At 47.1% G+C, this 16,309-nt stretch overlaps 1 protein-coding gene across 2 annotated transcripts in view; it reads left to right on the forward strand.

Annotated features, from left to right (window-relative positions):
- Positions 1 to 16,309, forward strand: part of RARB (retinoic acid receptor beta) — a 177,094-nt gene that overhangs the window by 28,463 nt on the left and 132,322 nt on the right. For both annotated transcript variants that reach the window (XM_062215375.1, XM_062215367.1), the window contains exon 2: positions 1,644 to 1,792. Coding sequence is in view for 1 of the 2 variants with exons in the window: in XM_062215367.1 (XP_062071351.1) it covers positions 1,644 to 1,792 (149 nt within the window). In the remaining variant the exon portion in view is untranslated. The remainder of the gene's footprint in view (positions 1 to 1,643; positions 1,793 to 16,309) is intronic.

The raw sequence follows: 16,309 nt of genomic DNA on the forward strand, positions 1-16,309 counted from the left end.
TTATGAAAATACTATAATTATAGTTGATTCTCTTCCAAGGGCCTAATTAATTACTTTTTTAAGGAAGCAATGAGTGTAAGAGATCTATTTGATTTCTAATTTTATCCTTCAACAGCTTAGAGGGGCACTTGGTGCTAGAGATGAGGAAGAAAAAGGAAAACATTCATATTTAACAAATATTTATTGATTACTGGCTATGTGTCCAGAACATGAGAGTATTCACTGGAGCTTTCTCAGTCTTAGGAAACCCAAATTCAGAGTACATGTGGGGAGGAGTGGCACATATAGAATATAAAATTATATACCAATAAATTTTCTAAATTTGGACAGTAGGTAAGGTTTTGTGGGAAAGTAAGAATATGAGACAGGGACTGCAAATTAAACCACCACCTGTGTCGCCAGTAGCCCATGTGAGTGCCAGCTCAGTGCCGGCTGTACTGTCTCCCACCCAGCTGCCTGCTAATGTGCCTGGGGAAGCACCACAAGATGGATCAAGTGCTTTGACCCCTGCGCTCACATGGGAGACCTGGACGGAGTTCGTTGCTCCTGGCTTTGGCCTGGCCCAGCCTCAGCCATTGTGACCATGTGAGGACTGAACCCATAGATGGAAGATCTTTCTCTGATTCTTTTCCCTCTGTCACTCTGCTTTTCAAATAAATCTTTAAAAAAAGTCAAATCTAGGTGACTATAAGTGGTGAACATAAATTTTATACTATTGGAAATATACTGTGTGTAACAAAGTGATTTGAAGAATGGAAGATTCTAGATTGTTGATGACTTTCAATCATTCCTTTCTATATTTGCATCATATTTCTTTGTGGTAAGAGGAGAGCCAATTCTTGCTCTGACTTTGACTGTAACCTTGGAGAGTAAAGGTGGGCGAATACTTGCGTCTTCCGTTCCATGAATTCCAATTTCCTGTGGCTGCGTGGTGGTTACGTAATGAAAAGGGAATCGCGTATTTCTAAGTAGCATGAAGACCTGTGGGACTTACCCGTGAGCTGCAGCGCTCTGTGCCAGCCCTGTACGTGACTTCCTGCTTCTCAAGCAGGTGCACACTCGGTCACCTGGGGATTTTTGTGAATGCAGGTTTTGGTCCCGTGGGCTTGTGGGCTCTAATGAGCTCTGGGGTGATGGTGTTGCTGCCGGTCCAAGGTCCAGTCTTTGAGTAGCAAAGGTCTTCCCAGCATTGTTATTGATGGAGATCCATCATGGCCACGTGTTAGAGGGCCTTACCATACACTTGATGAATGACTGGGCTGGAGTCACCTGTGGGCCTCGGGGTCAGAGGTTAGGGGAGGCAGATGCGTGGCAGCACCTGAACTCTACTCTGAAGCCGTGACTCGGAGTCGTGGCTCAGCCACTGCCTTTTTGGTGTTGGGCCACCTCCTCTGAGTGTCTGCTTCTCCCCAGGGTAAAATGGTGATTAAAGTCAGCGCCTTCCAGGGACAGGGGCCCCGAGATCGCTGTATAAACTGCTGCCTGGCTCACCCGAGGCGGGGTCGCCACCGCCATGCCACAGTCACAGCCGTTGGGGCTGACCCCCGCCTGTGTTCCCACTGCATGGGGGGGTGGGTAGGGGCACGCGAACTCACAGGTGAAAACAAGAAATGACCCGAAGCGCTCGTTGTGTTTTCTCGTAGCCATCGAAACCCAGAGCACCAGCTCTGAGGAACTCGTGCCGAGCCCCCCGTCTCCACTGCCTCCCCCTCGCGTGTACAAGCCCTGCTTCGTCTGCCAGGACAAGTCTTCGGGGTACCACTATGGGGTCAGCGCCTGTGAGGGCTGTAAGGTGAGTACCTGCGCTCGCGCGCGCGCCCCCTGCAGGCGACCCCGCCTCTGATTATGGCTGTCAGCTTGAGTTGTCTTTGATGGTTTTCCTGGCTCCCTTGTACCTGTCCAGTTTAAAATTCAGAAACTTCTGCCCATGACGTTGGGTTGTCAGAATCCCCCCCATGACAGCTGTTCTCCCGAGAGAAGACTGTCCTGAAAAGCATCGTCCTGCTTCTCATCACAGCTGGCCGTCCGGTGTCTTAGTGGTTTGATTTTATTTTTAAATATGATTGACAGGCCCTTGAATCAACTTGCAGGGAGCCTGAGGTTGAAATTGGGATTTCTCTCCCGCCCGTTTGCTCAGCTCTGTGGCCTTTGGATTACAGTGTGATTTTCAGCCTGCAAGGACTTGCTACTGGATGCGTGTCATAAATTCAGGGTGGGTGGACTGAAAGTGCCTGCCCGCGGAGCACTGGAGGCTGAACATGTGTCAGGGAGTAAATGGCTGCTCTGAATCAAGAGAGACAATTGTTACCAAGTCCAACAGGCTTAATTGAGTGTAAGAGCCTCTTAGTTTTTTAAACAGAGAAAAGAGACAAAGAATGACTTCATAGGCAGATTCAACTCATCCATAAAAAATTTCTCAAAGGAGCTGTGGCGGTCTTGAGCAGGCCCTGCCCTAGATACACAACTTCTTGAAGTTCTCTCTGCGGTCTGTTCAGTGTTGTTGTTTCTACATCTCAACTGCGAAACACACTTTTGAGTGTTAATGTGCTACAGTAGCATTACAGGGGCTCCAGGGTGTGTTGCATTTGGTTTATCCCAGGGGAAATATGGGGAGGCTTTAAAAAATTCATGGAAATGTGTATCCACGTGCATTCTGAAAAAACTACACATGGATTTCAAATTTTTATTGCACCAAAACTTTAAAAAAGATGTATTTATTGACTTATTTGAAAGGCAGAGTGACAGAGAGAGGGGGAGACCCAGGTAGAGAGATCTTCCATCCACTGGTTCACCTTCCAAATGCCCCAACAGCTGGGGCTGAGCCAGGGCAAATCCAGGAGCTGAGAACTCCATCCAGGTCTCGAAGATGGGTGGCAGGGTTCCAAGCACTTGGGCCATCTCCTGCTGCTTCCCAGGTGCATTTGCAGGGAGCTGGATCCGAAGCACAGCAGGTGGGACTCCGCCTGGAACTGTGCGAGGGGATGCAGGTGCTGCGTCCCAACGCCTACCCCAAGGCTGCAGCTCCTCCTTCAGCTTCCGATCCTGTGGGTCTGTGATCCCAGCCAGGTGCTGTCTGTGTGGTTCCTCGGGTCCTAGCCATGCTCCCTCCGTATCTGGTGTGGCTACGGCCGACTCGGGCAGCCTCTTGACTCTGCTGTTCAGGATGTCAGGATGCTAAGTGTCGGCGTGGAGTGGCGTCTCCTGCCCACCACGCCTGCCCTGGCTTGTTGAAAGAGACAGGGCTCCAGGAGAGAACAGAAGCACACGAGGCCTGGGCTCAGGAGCAGCCTGCCGTCACTCGGGCCACCTCTGCTGTCCCTAGCAGGTCTGTCTAGACGGAGTCACGAGGAACCTAACCTCAGCTGCTCTTTGGGAGAGCTTCCAGGTGCTCAGGAAATGGGGCTCCCACATCCCGCGTCTGATTGGCTGTGCACACAACACAAAGTGGGTGGGGCTTACGTTCCATGGCACAGCACCTCGCACACAGTCTGGCCGTCAGTGGGTGCTCAAAGAGTGAGGCTGAACAAATGCATGAGCAGCCCCTCCCAGTAATGACGTGGGCTCTCCTTCTTTCCAAAGCCTTACTATAAATGTCCACGTCAATGTTCAGGCCAAGGTCTGCTTCGGCTCCTCTCTGCTTCTGGGATCGTGTTGCTTATTTTAAGGGAATACCCTTTTCCTCCAGAGGCTTCTAATACAGTGATCAGGAAGGGGCTGTGAGCACCCAGTTCACAGCTGGTTAAAAAGTGAAACATTTGTGCATAACATTACTGCTTTATTATTGGTAACCCTTAGTTGAACCTACTTAAACACATCCTGAAATTTGAGAAGGCTTCACCAGAATACCAGTGCATTTAGTCTATTTGATGTGCAATTCATAAATAAATCATTTTCTAATGTCCCTTTGAAAGTTACATGAAAAGAGAACTCATTTTATTTCTAAACACTTTGAATCATCTCATGTCCACAAATCTGGGTATACTGTAGCTCAGCATACCTGCTTCCATGATGTCCTGGGGAGAGTAATCACCCAGTGTGTCTGCTCTCCTGGCTGATACTAAGGACCTGCACATTAAGCTGTTTTCCAATCTGGACAGTACAAACTGTTTTAATCAGCTTGTAGTCAGCTAATTCTCTGACCTCTTTTTGTAATTTGGAATTCTGACTCTTTTTAGGAAAAACCCCAACAAAAACATAGCCTGTACCATGATACATAACCTTGACAAACTCAGTTCAGTGGTTCACCGTCATAGGACAGTGCATCTTTTTAATAGAGCACATAAGCCTGGGAGGGTCAAATGAGGCCACCAGCCAGTCATCAAGTTTGATAATTTTTATATTGCGTGCAGACCCATGAACACGTGGGATGCCCTTCCTCCTGCTTGTTGAAACAGATTTGGTCTGCATTTTGGCTTACTGGGGAAATAGAATGACAACATTCACAGTACTGAAAAACACGAGAAAACAGGGCAACAGCCAAAGGAAAAGATATACAACTGTTGGGGACAGCACTGTGCGTAACAGCAGGTTAAGCCGCTGCCTGCGATGCCAGCATGCCGTATGGGCGCCGCTTTGATGCCCGGCTGCTCCACTTCTGATCCGGCTCCCTGCTTATTCACCTAGGAAAGCAGTGAAAGATGGCTCAAGTGTTTGGGGGTCCCTGAACCCATGTGGGAGACCTGGAAGAAGCTCCTGGCTCCTGGCTTTGGTCTGGCCCAGCTCAGGCCATTGCAGACATTTGGGGGATGAACCAGCAGATGGAAGATCTCTCTCTCTCTGTCTCTCCCTTTCTCTTTGTAACTCTGCCCTTCAAATAAAATAAATAAATCTTTTTTAATAAAAAAGAAATATAACTTAAAAATATAATTTTGTCATGTAAAAATTACCAGTACAGTGGAGATTTTACTGAATAAACAATAGAAAGTAAAAGCCACTGTGATTCTACTTTGGGAGGGAACTCCTATGAAAACTCAGTTTGTGAGTTTAGTGTGTAGTGATTTTTAAAAATTTTTTTTTATCAAATAGAGGATTTTATGTTACAAACTGGTTTTAGCCTGCTCTCTAAGTTTAATCATCTTTCATGGCCAAAGTTTAACATCAGGGTAGTTTTTATGGTTATCCAATTGATTTAGTGGTTTATGGCTCTATCATAATTTATTTAACTACTCCCGTTGTTATACAATTAGGGTGTTTCCGGTGTTTCCCTGTTGTAAGTGATGCCTTAATGCACAGTCTCTGGGCATACCTCTGATTTGGCGTAAATGGAGCTTCCAGGTCAGTGGCTGTGTATATTTTTAAGGCTTTTGATACAACTCACTAAAATGCCCTCTGGAAAAGGTGTAACAATTTATGTTCTGTTACTCTGTGCGAAGTTCATCCTTTTGCAGACTACCGATTAGGAATCTCGCCCTTGTGATAATGAGATAATGAATCAAGAAGCAACTTCCCTTCTGGAATTCTGCCCACATTTAATTGGATATTTACCATGGGCCCCGTGCGCGATACCATTCGGGCTTCCAGCAGATGCACCACAGGTCCCTGTCTATCTTTTGCCTGGACACCGGAGGTCGTTGCTCTAGGTCAGATGCCTCCTCTCTCAAGTAGGGACACACAGAACCCAGCCTCTGACTTCAGGAAGTAACTCACACTGCTCATAACGCAGGTGACCTTGTTAATGCAAATCGGGGGTGGAGAAACTTGCTTGTTGCCAGTGCCAGGTACTGCCTCAGCCTCTGCAGTAGTCTTGTCCTGGTCAGAATTTCACAGGTGTGTCCAGTGACTGCTGTGTTGACTCAGGGTCACCATGGCAACACTGCCACTGGACCCACCAGAGGGATGTCCTCGTTAGGGGATTTCCAGCTAACTGATGGCAGTTTTTTTCCAGGGCACAAAGAATATTTAAAATGAATATGTGGTGTGGTGTGGTGTGTGGTGTGGTTAGCCAAGCAGGTTAAACCACATACAATAATAAAGCAACGTTAAAATAGGGATATAAAATATCTTTGGGAAGCAGTGTCATTGTTCCCAGCTAAAACTTATCCACAGTGTTAGACTAAATCATGTTTTACTTTTCTATTTTTTTAAAAAAGTTATTTATTTGAAAGGCTGAGTGACAGAGAAATAAAGAGAAAGAGATTTTACATGGCACTGGTTCACTCCCCAAATGCCTGCTACAGCCAAGATGAAGCCAAGAACTAGGAGCTCCGTTCGGCTCTCCCAAGTGGGAGGCAGGGGCTGAAGTACACAAGCCATCTGCGTTCTGTGTACATTAGTGGAAGCTGGTCAGAAGCAGAGCGTCTAGGACTGCATCCCAGGCACTGATACAGGATACCGGTGTCCCAAGCCAAGACGCCAGCCACTGCACCACAGTGCCCATATGGTTTGGCTCCATTTGTGTGGCTCTCACAGAGGGTGGTGTGTAGAGTGAAACATTGTTTGAGTCTCAGCTAAGCTACTCGCCAACTTGCTGACTTTACGGTCTGGATGTGGTTTGTGCGTGTCCCCTAAGCGTTCCTGTTGGGCGAATTGAGTCCCAAGTGTGACAATGTTGAAAGCAGGTGCAGAATCTTTAAAGAGGGGGTGTCGTGGGAGTTGTTTGGGTTGCTGTGATCACTGCCATTGGAGGAGTTAAGGTATTTCTTGTGAGACCCTGGTGAGTTGTCCTAAAAGAACAAGCCTGAACCTTCCGAATTGCTCTGGCTTCCTGCCTTGAGGTGTAATTTCTCCTTCCCACATGTGTGTTTCCACTGTTATGGCATCCTCCATGGCGTTTCAGAGGCTCAGGGCCCCTTACAAGAGCTGGTGCCATGCTCTTGAAGCCCAGAACTGTGCTACAAATGAGCTACAACATAGAAAACATGGAATAATACCCGGCACGTGGTAAATGACACATGTGCTTGGTTATCATTCATGTTATTGTTATAATGACTTCTGCACACGTGATGTAACATCAGTTATAATCTTAGTACTCTTTTTGAAATGTTCACTTCCTTTAAGCCAAAATAAACACTGTCTCCTTCAAGACTCACATTAAGGGCTGGGCATTTGCCTTGGGGCACCTGCATTCCCTGTCGGAATGTCTGGCTCTATTTCCAATTGTAGCTTCCTGCAAATGTGCACCGTGGGAGGCAGCAGGTGGCGGCTCAGACTTCACTCCCTGCCTCCATATGGGACATGTGGATGGAGTTCCTGGCTCCTGGATTCAGCCTGACCCAGCCGTGGCTATGGCAGGCCTTTGGGGAAGTGAACCAGTAAATGGAGTGTCTCATTCTCTGTCTCTGTGCCTTTCTAAAAAGAAAAAAAAGACAACCCCTCCATGCAGCCTTCCTAGATGACCCACAGGCGTGGGTGATTGGTTTCTGCAAAGATCAGGCTTTGAGAGTCACATGCTGTCTGCCACATCTATTGAACTCTGCCAGTGTAGCCTTTAAGGAGCCAGAGACGATTTGTAAAAGAAAGGGCATCTCTGTGTTCCAGTAAAACTGTATTACAAAAGCAAGCAGTGCTAACTTTGGCCCTTGGGCTTTTGTTGCCTGGCCTCTGCCACACAATGGGGTTATGTGTTCCTTTTCACAGTTTCTGAAGCTCAGAAGCTGGTGTCCCTAGGCGCTCAAGTCCAAGGTGGTGAGCCTGCTGGTCTTGGTGGGAAGTAGGGCTGGAACTGCAGCTCCGTTTGCTCAGGGCTCCATGGCTTGGTAGTTTCATGGCTGTTCTTGTCTGGTCATTCCTCCAACCTTCATTCCCACTCGCCTCCCACATTCTCTTCATCCAGACTCAGAGAAATTGCTGATTTCCTTGTAATTGAACTATTTTTCTTATGTTGGAGAGGTTGTAGAATGAATATATTCTGTGACTGTATTTTTTTAGGGTTTATTTATTTATTTGAAAGGCAGAGTTACAGAGAGGCAGAGGCAGAGATAGAGAGAGGTCTTCTATCCACTGGTTCACTGCCCCAAATGGGCTCAATGGCCAGAGCTGAGCCCATCTGAAGCCAGGAGCCAGGAGCTTCTTCCAGGTCTCCCACAGGGGTACAGGGGCCCAAGGAATTGGGACATCCTCTACTGCTTTCCCAGGCCAGAGCAGAGAACTGGATCGGATGTAGAGCAGCCAGGACTCAAATTAGCACCCATATGGGATGCCAGCACTGCAGACGGTAGCTTTACCCACTGTAGCACAGCGCTGGCTCCTATGAGAGTATTTTTATATAGCAATACATTCCATGGAGTGCACTCCTATATAGCAATGTAAGTTAGCTTTTCCTGCTTTTTTTTTTTTTTAAGATTTTATTTATTTGAGAGGTAGAGTTACAGACAGTGAGAGGGAAAGACAGAGAGAGGTCTTCTATCCGATGGTTCACTCCCCAGTTGGCTGCAATGGCTGGAGCAGCACTGATCCGAAGTCAGGAGCCAGGTGCTTCTTCCAGGTCTCCCACATGGATGCAGGGGCTCAAGCCACTTCTGATCTAGCTCCCTGCTAATGTGCATGGGAAAGCAGATGATGATCCCAAAACCTGGGCCCCTGCCACCCACGAGGGAGACCCAGATGTAGTTCTGGGCTCCTGGCTTTGATCTCACCCAGCCCTGGCTATCAGGGGCATTTGGGGAGTGAACCAGTTTATGGAAAATCTCTATCTCTTCCTGTTTGTCACTCTGCCTTTCGTATCAATCAGTCAACCAGTCAATCAGTCTCTAAGAAAACCCCCAAAATAAAAATTAAAAAAACACCCTGTTCTATTTTATTTCATAAAGGCAATGCCATTTTTGCAAGAAAAAGTGAAAAAGCTCTTCCAAGGTCATCTTTCCCAATAAGGAGCAGTCAGACTGGACCCACACATAGACAAGGTTCCAGATACTGCTTTGGCCTTGATCTCATTGCCTTGCCACGGAAGGGAAGCAACTTCTTGTCTCAGAGCCACTGCCCAGCCCACGCTGCAGGAGCCCTTGGCACAGGCCTGGTCTGCACAGGCCTGGTAGCTGCTCTTCCCCACAGGGGCACAGAGGCAATGCTTGAGAAGGTGGTGTTGGTAGCCTTCCATTAAAGCTGCCTTTACTAGTTTAGACTGCTCTAGCCCCTCCGTCCTGCATCTCTGTGACTGGGCTGGGCTGGGCTGGGCTGGGCTGTCCTGCAGACAGCAAGCAGAATGCACAGTCACAGAAAGTTTTGCAATCGGGAAGATGGATGTCTGCCCTTAATTTTAGAACGTCTATGAAATATGATAAATGTGCCTAGTAATTTTATTTGACCAAGGTCCTTAAAGGTATATTTTTATTTTCCTGCTAATTGGCATGGGAACACGTGCACATTACACATCACTTGGAGAATTTGGGGGGCTTTCCTCACCCTGATGGTGGCTTTCGTTTAGGGGTGTGCTGGAGTATTGAGCTCCAAGAACAGGGTAGCACCCTAAAGACAAACCAGCACAGGGCCAGGGCTGAGTGCTGGAATCGGCAAGGCGGAGTCGAGTAGCCTGCCTCACTTCCATCATTCTAGTCCTGGAATCATACGTTAGGCCCGTCGCATGGACCCAATGAGCTGTTCCTGTCGCAGTCACCAGCCAAGAGTGGGGACTTTGTTTATTCCTCAGTCATCAGACACTTAAGCAGCTTCCATGAGATTGGTTTTTGGATTTAAAAAAAAAAAAGGTTTTGTGTATTTCACTCCCCATGGGGTGGCCCAGTGCCTAGGATGTATGCAGAACAGTGCTGTCAGATAAAGCGTGCATGGAGATCATTTGCTGAGTGAGTGGGCAAAGGCCTGAACCGGAGACAGGCAGCACGTGTGCCATGTGTGGGGTGGTCGTGGGGAAGGGGTCGGTGGGTACAGAGGAGACATCTCCTGGGAGCCCCTGAGTGTTCAGTGCAGGTGTTAGAGAAGACACCGTGTTATGGACATGGCAGTGTTTTCTACAGGAGGAAAGGGAGAGGCCATGGGTGCAGGTGGGGCTAGAAGCCCAAGAGACTTGAATGAAATAGCCTGCGAGGGAGCCTGGGGCTAAACGGGGCCTGTTCTGTACTCTGTGTAGCCCTAGGCAAGCGCTGTTGGCCCTAAGGACATTTAAGAGGCCTCATTAAATGTCATTTCACCCATGTCCCATGTGAGAGTGCCTGGGCTTGACACCTAGCTCAAGCTTCTGACTCCAGCTTCCTGCTAGTGTACACCCCGGGGGGCAAGGGTGATGGCACAAGTAATCGGCTCCCTCCCAGCCACGTGGGAGACCTGGATTGACTTTCTGGCCATTGCAAGTCTTTGGGGGAATGAACCAGTGAATGAGAGCTCCCTCTCCTTCTCTCTGTCTCACAAGTAAATGAATAAAAAATAATTGAGAAGAAACTCACTATTAAGTCCTTCTTCTCCTTAAGGCTGTATGCTCGGGAGGGCTAGAGCTGGTCTCCGGTGTCACAGCTTCTTGATCAAGGCCTGGGACAGGGATGGGCATTTGGCACAGCAGTTAGGACGCCGCTTGGGAGGTCCACATCCCATGTCACAGTGCCTGGGTTTGAGCCCTGGCTCTGCTCCCAACTCCAGCTTCCTGCTGATGTGCACTGGGAGGCAGCAGGCGATGGCTGCCTGCCACTGGTGGGAGCCCACAAGCCAGACCCAGTGCTTAGCTGTTGTGGGCATTTGCTGGCTGATGGGGGCTTTCTCTGTCTGCCTCTCAAAAACAAAAGCATAGCACCATGCTAGGGAGACGCATAGTAGGGCTTCAGGGCATATGTGTTTCTATCATGAATCATGTCTCATTGTATAGTAATTAATATCCTCATAAATTACATATAAAAAATTTGATACACTGTATGTGATTATGTAGGATTTGTGATGATAAGCCCTTTGTAAATATGTGAGCTTTTCTATTTGATCTGAAGGATAAGGTGTTTGGTGATCAAAGTCCAGTTCATTTTCTGAGTAATTTCAGCCTTCCACCTCAGAGTTAACCCTTCACTGCAAAAGTTACATTCTGCTATCTTTGACCAAACTCCTGAGAGCTTGCAACTGCAGTGATACCCTCAAGGACAGGCTGGGCTGTTGGTTCTAAAGAAAAAGTCTCCACCTCCCTGTCCAGAGACAGGAAGAGACCCAAGATGCCAATCTAGTTTTTCTTAGTAACAGTTGCTGCAGAAGGAGAAAATACCCTCCTTCCGTGGCAGATTTCATTCAGAATTGAGAAATCATTTTGTGTTGAAAAAGAAAACTCTGTCATTGTTTTTCCTACTGCTCTATAAATAAACAGGAAGTGGCGTGTGAGTCCCAAATTAGCCTACAACCCTGTATTTTTTTTTTCTTGCTGGCCAGTCGAAAATAGTTTGTTTAATTTGGTGTTTTTAAGTAGTTTGTGAATTTTTTAGTGGTTGAAAGGAGGAATTCTTAACTGTTGATTTAGCTTGTTATTTGAAAATACCTGGAATACTGTCATTTGTTGTTTTTGTGATATTGAACTAAAAGCATGCAAATTTTGGTAAAGGTTTTGCTCTTTGAGAAATGCAATTCCCAATACTTATGAATTACCTGTTGAATTGAAAGTGACTCACCTGCCAGTGAAGTCTCAGGTATCTGTCTCATGAATTTTTTAAAATTACTATTATTTTTAAAATATTTGTTTATTTGTTTGAAAGAGTCACAGAGAGAGAGAAGGAGAGACAGAGATGTTCATCCTCTGGTTCATTGCCCAAATGGCTGCAACAACCGAGCTGAAATCAGGAGCCAGGAGCTTCTTCTGGGTATCCCATGAGGGTGCAGGGGTCCAGGGACTTTGGCCATCTTCTGCTACCTTCCCAGGTGCACTAGCAGGGAGCAGAATCAGAAGTGAAGCAGCCAGGAGAGGAACTGACGCCCACGTGGGATGTCTACATCGCAGGTGATGGCTTTACCCGCTGTGCCACAGTGCTGGCCCTTGAAATTGTTTTTAAATTTCTTTTGCTTGAAAGGCAGAGAGAGAGAGAGAGAGAGAGAGAGAGAGAGAGAGAGAGAGAGAGAGATCTCCCATCCATTTGTTCGCTGTCCAGATGCAGCTAGGGCTGGGCCAGATGAACGCCCCCAGATCTCCCAGACCCAACTATTAGAACACTCACTGCAGCCTCCCAGGATGCACCCTAGCAGGGAGCTGGAGTCAGAAAGCAGAGCTGGGAACGGAGCAGGAACTCTGATGTGGGATGCAGACATCCTGAGCAGGGTCTCAACCACTGTACCAAACATATGGCCCTGTTCGGTGAATCTTTAGTCGGTTAGGAACAATAACCAGAAAACCTATATTAGAAACAAATCATCAAAAATCAATAGTTGTTTTCTGATATGAAGCAAGTGGTGAGTGGGGAGCAAAATAATTGACTTTCCCAAAATTCCTAGGCACTGTCATCTAAAACTGATCGTGACAGTATATTACAAGTACCTCAACCAAACCAAGCAACCCTAAATGTGATTTCTTATCAGAGAAACAAAAGTAGTTTTGGGGAGCTTTCCTGAGATGAAAATCACTTTTTGGGAGAAGATTTACTATTTATTTAAAAGGCAGAGCATCAGAGAGAGTGAGAGAGAGAGAGAGAGAGAGATCTTCTAACTGCTAGCTCACTCTCCAAATGCCCACAATGGCCAAGGCTGGACCAGCCTGAAGCTTAGAGCCAGGAACAGTATCTGGGTCTCACATGTGGGTGGCAGGGACCCAAGTACTTGGACCATCTGCTGCTGCCTTCCCAGGCACATTAGCAGAGAGCTGGATCAGAAGCAGAGCAGCTGGGACCTGAACCCGTGCTCCAACATGGGATGCTGGTGTTATAGGTGGTGGCTTAATACACTGTGCCACAACCCTGGCCCTCTCCCACTGTTTCGTTTTTTGAATTGATCCTCATAATTATTAGAGAAATAGGTGGGATGGGTTATTTTTGACCCCTCTATTTCACAGATGAGGGAATTAAGAGTTGATGAGACCAAGTTCCACTATGGGTGACCTTGATTCAGAATCTAATTCTTTTGCTGAAGTGGTTGCTGTGGAAACCTCCGTAGATGCATTTCTGTTCTTAGTTTTTCCTTAAACCCATTGAACTGTCTATTCCCAGCTTGTGACTGTAATCATCTCCATACTGCTAGTATGTTTTGGCATATGAAAGGCTGGAAAAGGCTCACCTAGGGCCGTTAAATCTTTACCAGGGGTTGGATTCCTGTGTCAGCCACAAGGCAAAAACCACATGTAGACAGAGTGACCCCAGAAAATCCCTCTGGAGAGCACAATGTTGGAGACTGACATATGTCTCTCATTAGAACCTACAAAGCCAGTTCTTCCTTCAGCTTGGGAAAACGGCAGCTGCCCTCTTCATGGAAAACCAGCAGAAATTGTTGTTTTCTGTTCTCCGATTGTACCACAAAGATATATTCTTGCGCACCAGAATTGTACTAGTATGACCCAGCACTCGTGTCATAAAAAACACACACCCTTCTAGGTTTCTTTGTTCCTGAATGTCACCTGCTGGAGTAGTTTCTTTGGGACTGGAAAACTTTTATGAACTGAGATTTCGTTGTCATTCAGTGTCCTTCTGTTTGGGAAAGAAGACCAGATGTGTCGTATGGATAGGTGATGATGTTCTGTGGACCCTAGAACTCATCCCTGAGAAAAGTTTAGGGAGAGGATGGCGGCTGCGTGCATCTCCTGCCTGGACAAAGCTTGCATTGTCCCAGGGGGAGGGGAAGAGCTGGGGTTCTGGCAGGCCTGCTCCATGGCAGCCTTGTTCCCTGTTCCATATTGAAAAGATGACATTCCTTTGCTAGCAGCGTCCTGCCCGGATTTCTGGCACCAGTTCTGTGGCCAGCGCTGTCGCCTGGGGCATTTTTGTTTGGGTTGGTTTTGTTCTATTTCAAAAGCGGCGGAGTGCAGGCTGCATAAATGTACAAGGTAGAACTGTTTTCATAAAGCTTGTCGTCGCGCTTGTCGGTGCGGTCAAGGGCACCCGCCTGCCAGCTCGGGCGGCTGCTCCTGCTCACGGCTGTCACAGGGCGAGCAGGCTTTCAGCGTCAGCCTAGCTGCTTGTGCACCAGTGTTCCCGAGAAGGCCCTCGGGTTGGAACGGGCCTCCTCCTCCCTCGCAGGATTTCATGTCATGCTTCACTTAGAACAGAGGTTGGTGGATCTGCAAAGCAAATATTCCAACAGGGAAACACAGAATCTTCAGTGACCCCCTCCGTTCTGCTCCTACAGAGGCTTTTTCTGCGTTTGGGAAAAAAAATCCTTCTATTGGAGCATGCAAAATGTATCTCTCAGGTTCTGTGAGCCTAAAGTAATGAGCGGTGGAAAGGACTAGGTAGGTCAGAGATGGGGGGGATAGTTAGGTTGTTTCCCCCCCTTTAAAAAACATATTTGAGAGGCAGAGAGAAACAAGAGAGATCTCCCAGCTGCTGGTTAACTTCCCAAATGCTCATAACGACCGCAACTGAGCCAGGTGGAAGCCAGCAGCTGGGAATTCATCCTGGTATCCCCGACACGGGTAGAAGGGGTCCAGCTACTTGAGCCATCACCCGCTGCCTCCCAGGGCATACCTTACCAGGAAGCAGCAATCGAGAGGGAGCTGGGACTCAAACACAGGTATTCTCATAGGGGATGCAGACATCCCCACACAGCACCTTAACCGCTAGGCCAAATGCTTAACCTTAACCACGCCCCAGTGCTGGAGCTGAATAATGGATCTTCATGGTTAAATAACATTGGAAGACCTAGAGTGAGCAAACAGCCCTACTTCTCTGTGCTTTTGGATCTGAAAATAGCAGTGTTCGAAGTACACAACAACACCATTCATAGCAGCCTGGAAAGTCCCCCAAATCATGCAAATTCTCCTGATTTGCCAAGCCCAGCAGAGATCAGCTGACTGTTCCAGGGGAAATAAGACTTTTAGTTTGGATCTCACCTCTCCCTGCTGTACTCAAGCTGTGGATGAGCTGTGCTGTATCTGGGGACGTACAGAGAGTGGACATACTTTTGGCCAAGAAATACTTTGAAACCTGCCCCTCTAATGTATGTTATTTCTCCTCGTTAACCTGAAGAGTTTCAGAGTAATAGCATTTTGAGGTGTGGGGAGCATGTTTTTAGGTACTTGTAGGTCTCCGGAGCCAAGTCCTGCGTCATTGGATCTTGGAACCCTAAGTTAGCCGACTGATGGTCTCCGGACCCCTGAGATAACTTTGGGTGACATCTCTCTCATCTGAGTCCACAAATGTCTCATGTGTATGATTTCATGAGAAGCGTTGTTCTGAAATGCTTAATACCTTTCCACGTGTTTGTTGTGTTGAATTGTGATGGAAGAAGTGAGATTTGTCAGTTTCTGTGTCAGAAACCATGAGAGAGAATATCGGAAGTTAAGTGTTTATGCTAATTAGGTTTATTTTCCTAAAACGGAATGAAGTAAACAATTTGTCATCCAGTTCTTTTTCAGTCTAACGTTATTCTTTCCTGCTTTAAGAGCTAGATAGAAGGTATATCCTATTTAAATAGCTAGTTGGTGCTAATTCTTGCCTGTTGACCAAAAATTCGAGTCTCATTTTGTCCCTGATATGCATACAGATACCACATTTATTTCTGTAAATATTTGTGGCAGGTGGGATCTGCACAGAATTAGGAGTTCTGCAGCAAAGGTTGGGTCATAACTGAATGTATCTGGGTTTAAATGCCAGCTTACAATGAACTTGTTTCTTAAGCTTTATATCACGTGCAGACATTTGCTGGTAGAGTGTCAGGGTTGTATCAGGGAAGTGTAAGAGACCTTTAGAGTATTTTAGTCAGTGAGCCCTCAGCAAGCATTTCTTTGCTACATGATTCTTTTCATCCCTCGTATCTATGAACCCTGGGCCTCAGGAAGAATATTCCTATTCCCTGCTGTGTACTCTCTCAGAAAGACGGGTTAGAGCATCGGTGGAGGATGATAATGGTGACCTCCACAGAACTGAGCCTTTACCTGTGTTTAGTGAGGATGGGCGGATGAAAAATCACTGCACATGGCTATGTCTAAGTGCACTGGTAATACGTGTTTAGTACTTTAGTAGCTTATTTGATTTTTTTTACATTTTACTTTAGAGAATGAGGGGGGAGAGAGAGGGAGGGAGGGAAAGAAGGAAGAAAGGAAGAAAGAAAGAAAGGAGGGAGAGAGGGAGGGAGGGAGGAAGAAAGGAAGGGGGAGAGAGAGAGAGACAGAGAGAGAGGAATTCTTCCAAATGCTGGGTTATTTCCCTTAAGCTGACAACAGCTGAGATCCGAGCTGCCAACCCAATCCAGGTCTCCCACATAGGTAGCAGGGAGCCACCTACTAGAACCAACTCCACTGCCTAGCAGGGCCTGCCTT

This window comes from Lepus europaeus, chromosome 2 (genome assembly GCF_033115175.1).
Source record: "Lepus europaeus isolate LE1 chromosome 2, mLepTim1.pri, whole genome shotgun sequence".
Lineage (NCBI taxonomy): Eukaryota > Metazoa > Chordata > Mammalia > Lagomorpha > Leporidae > Lepus > Lepus europaeus.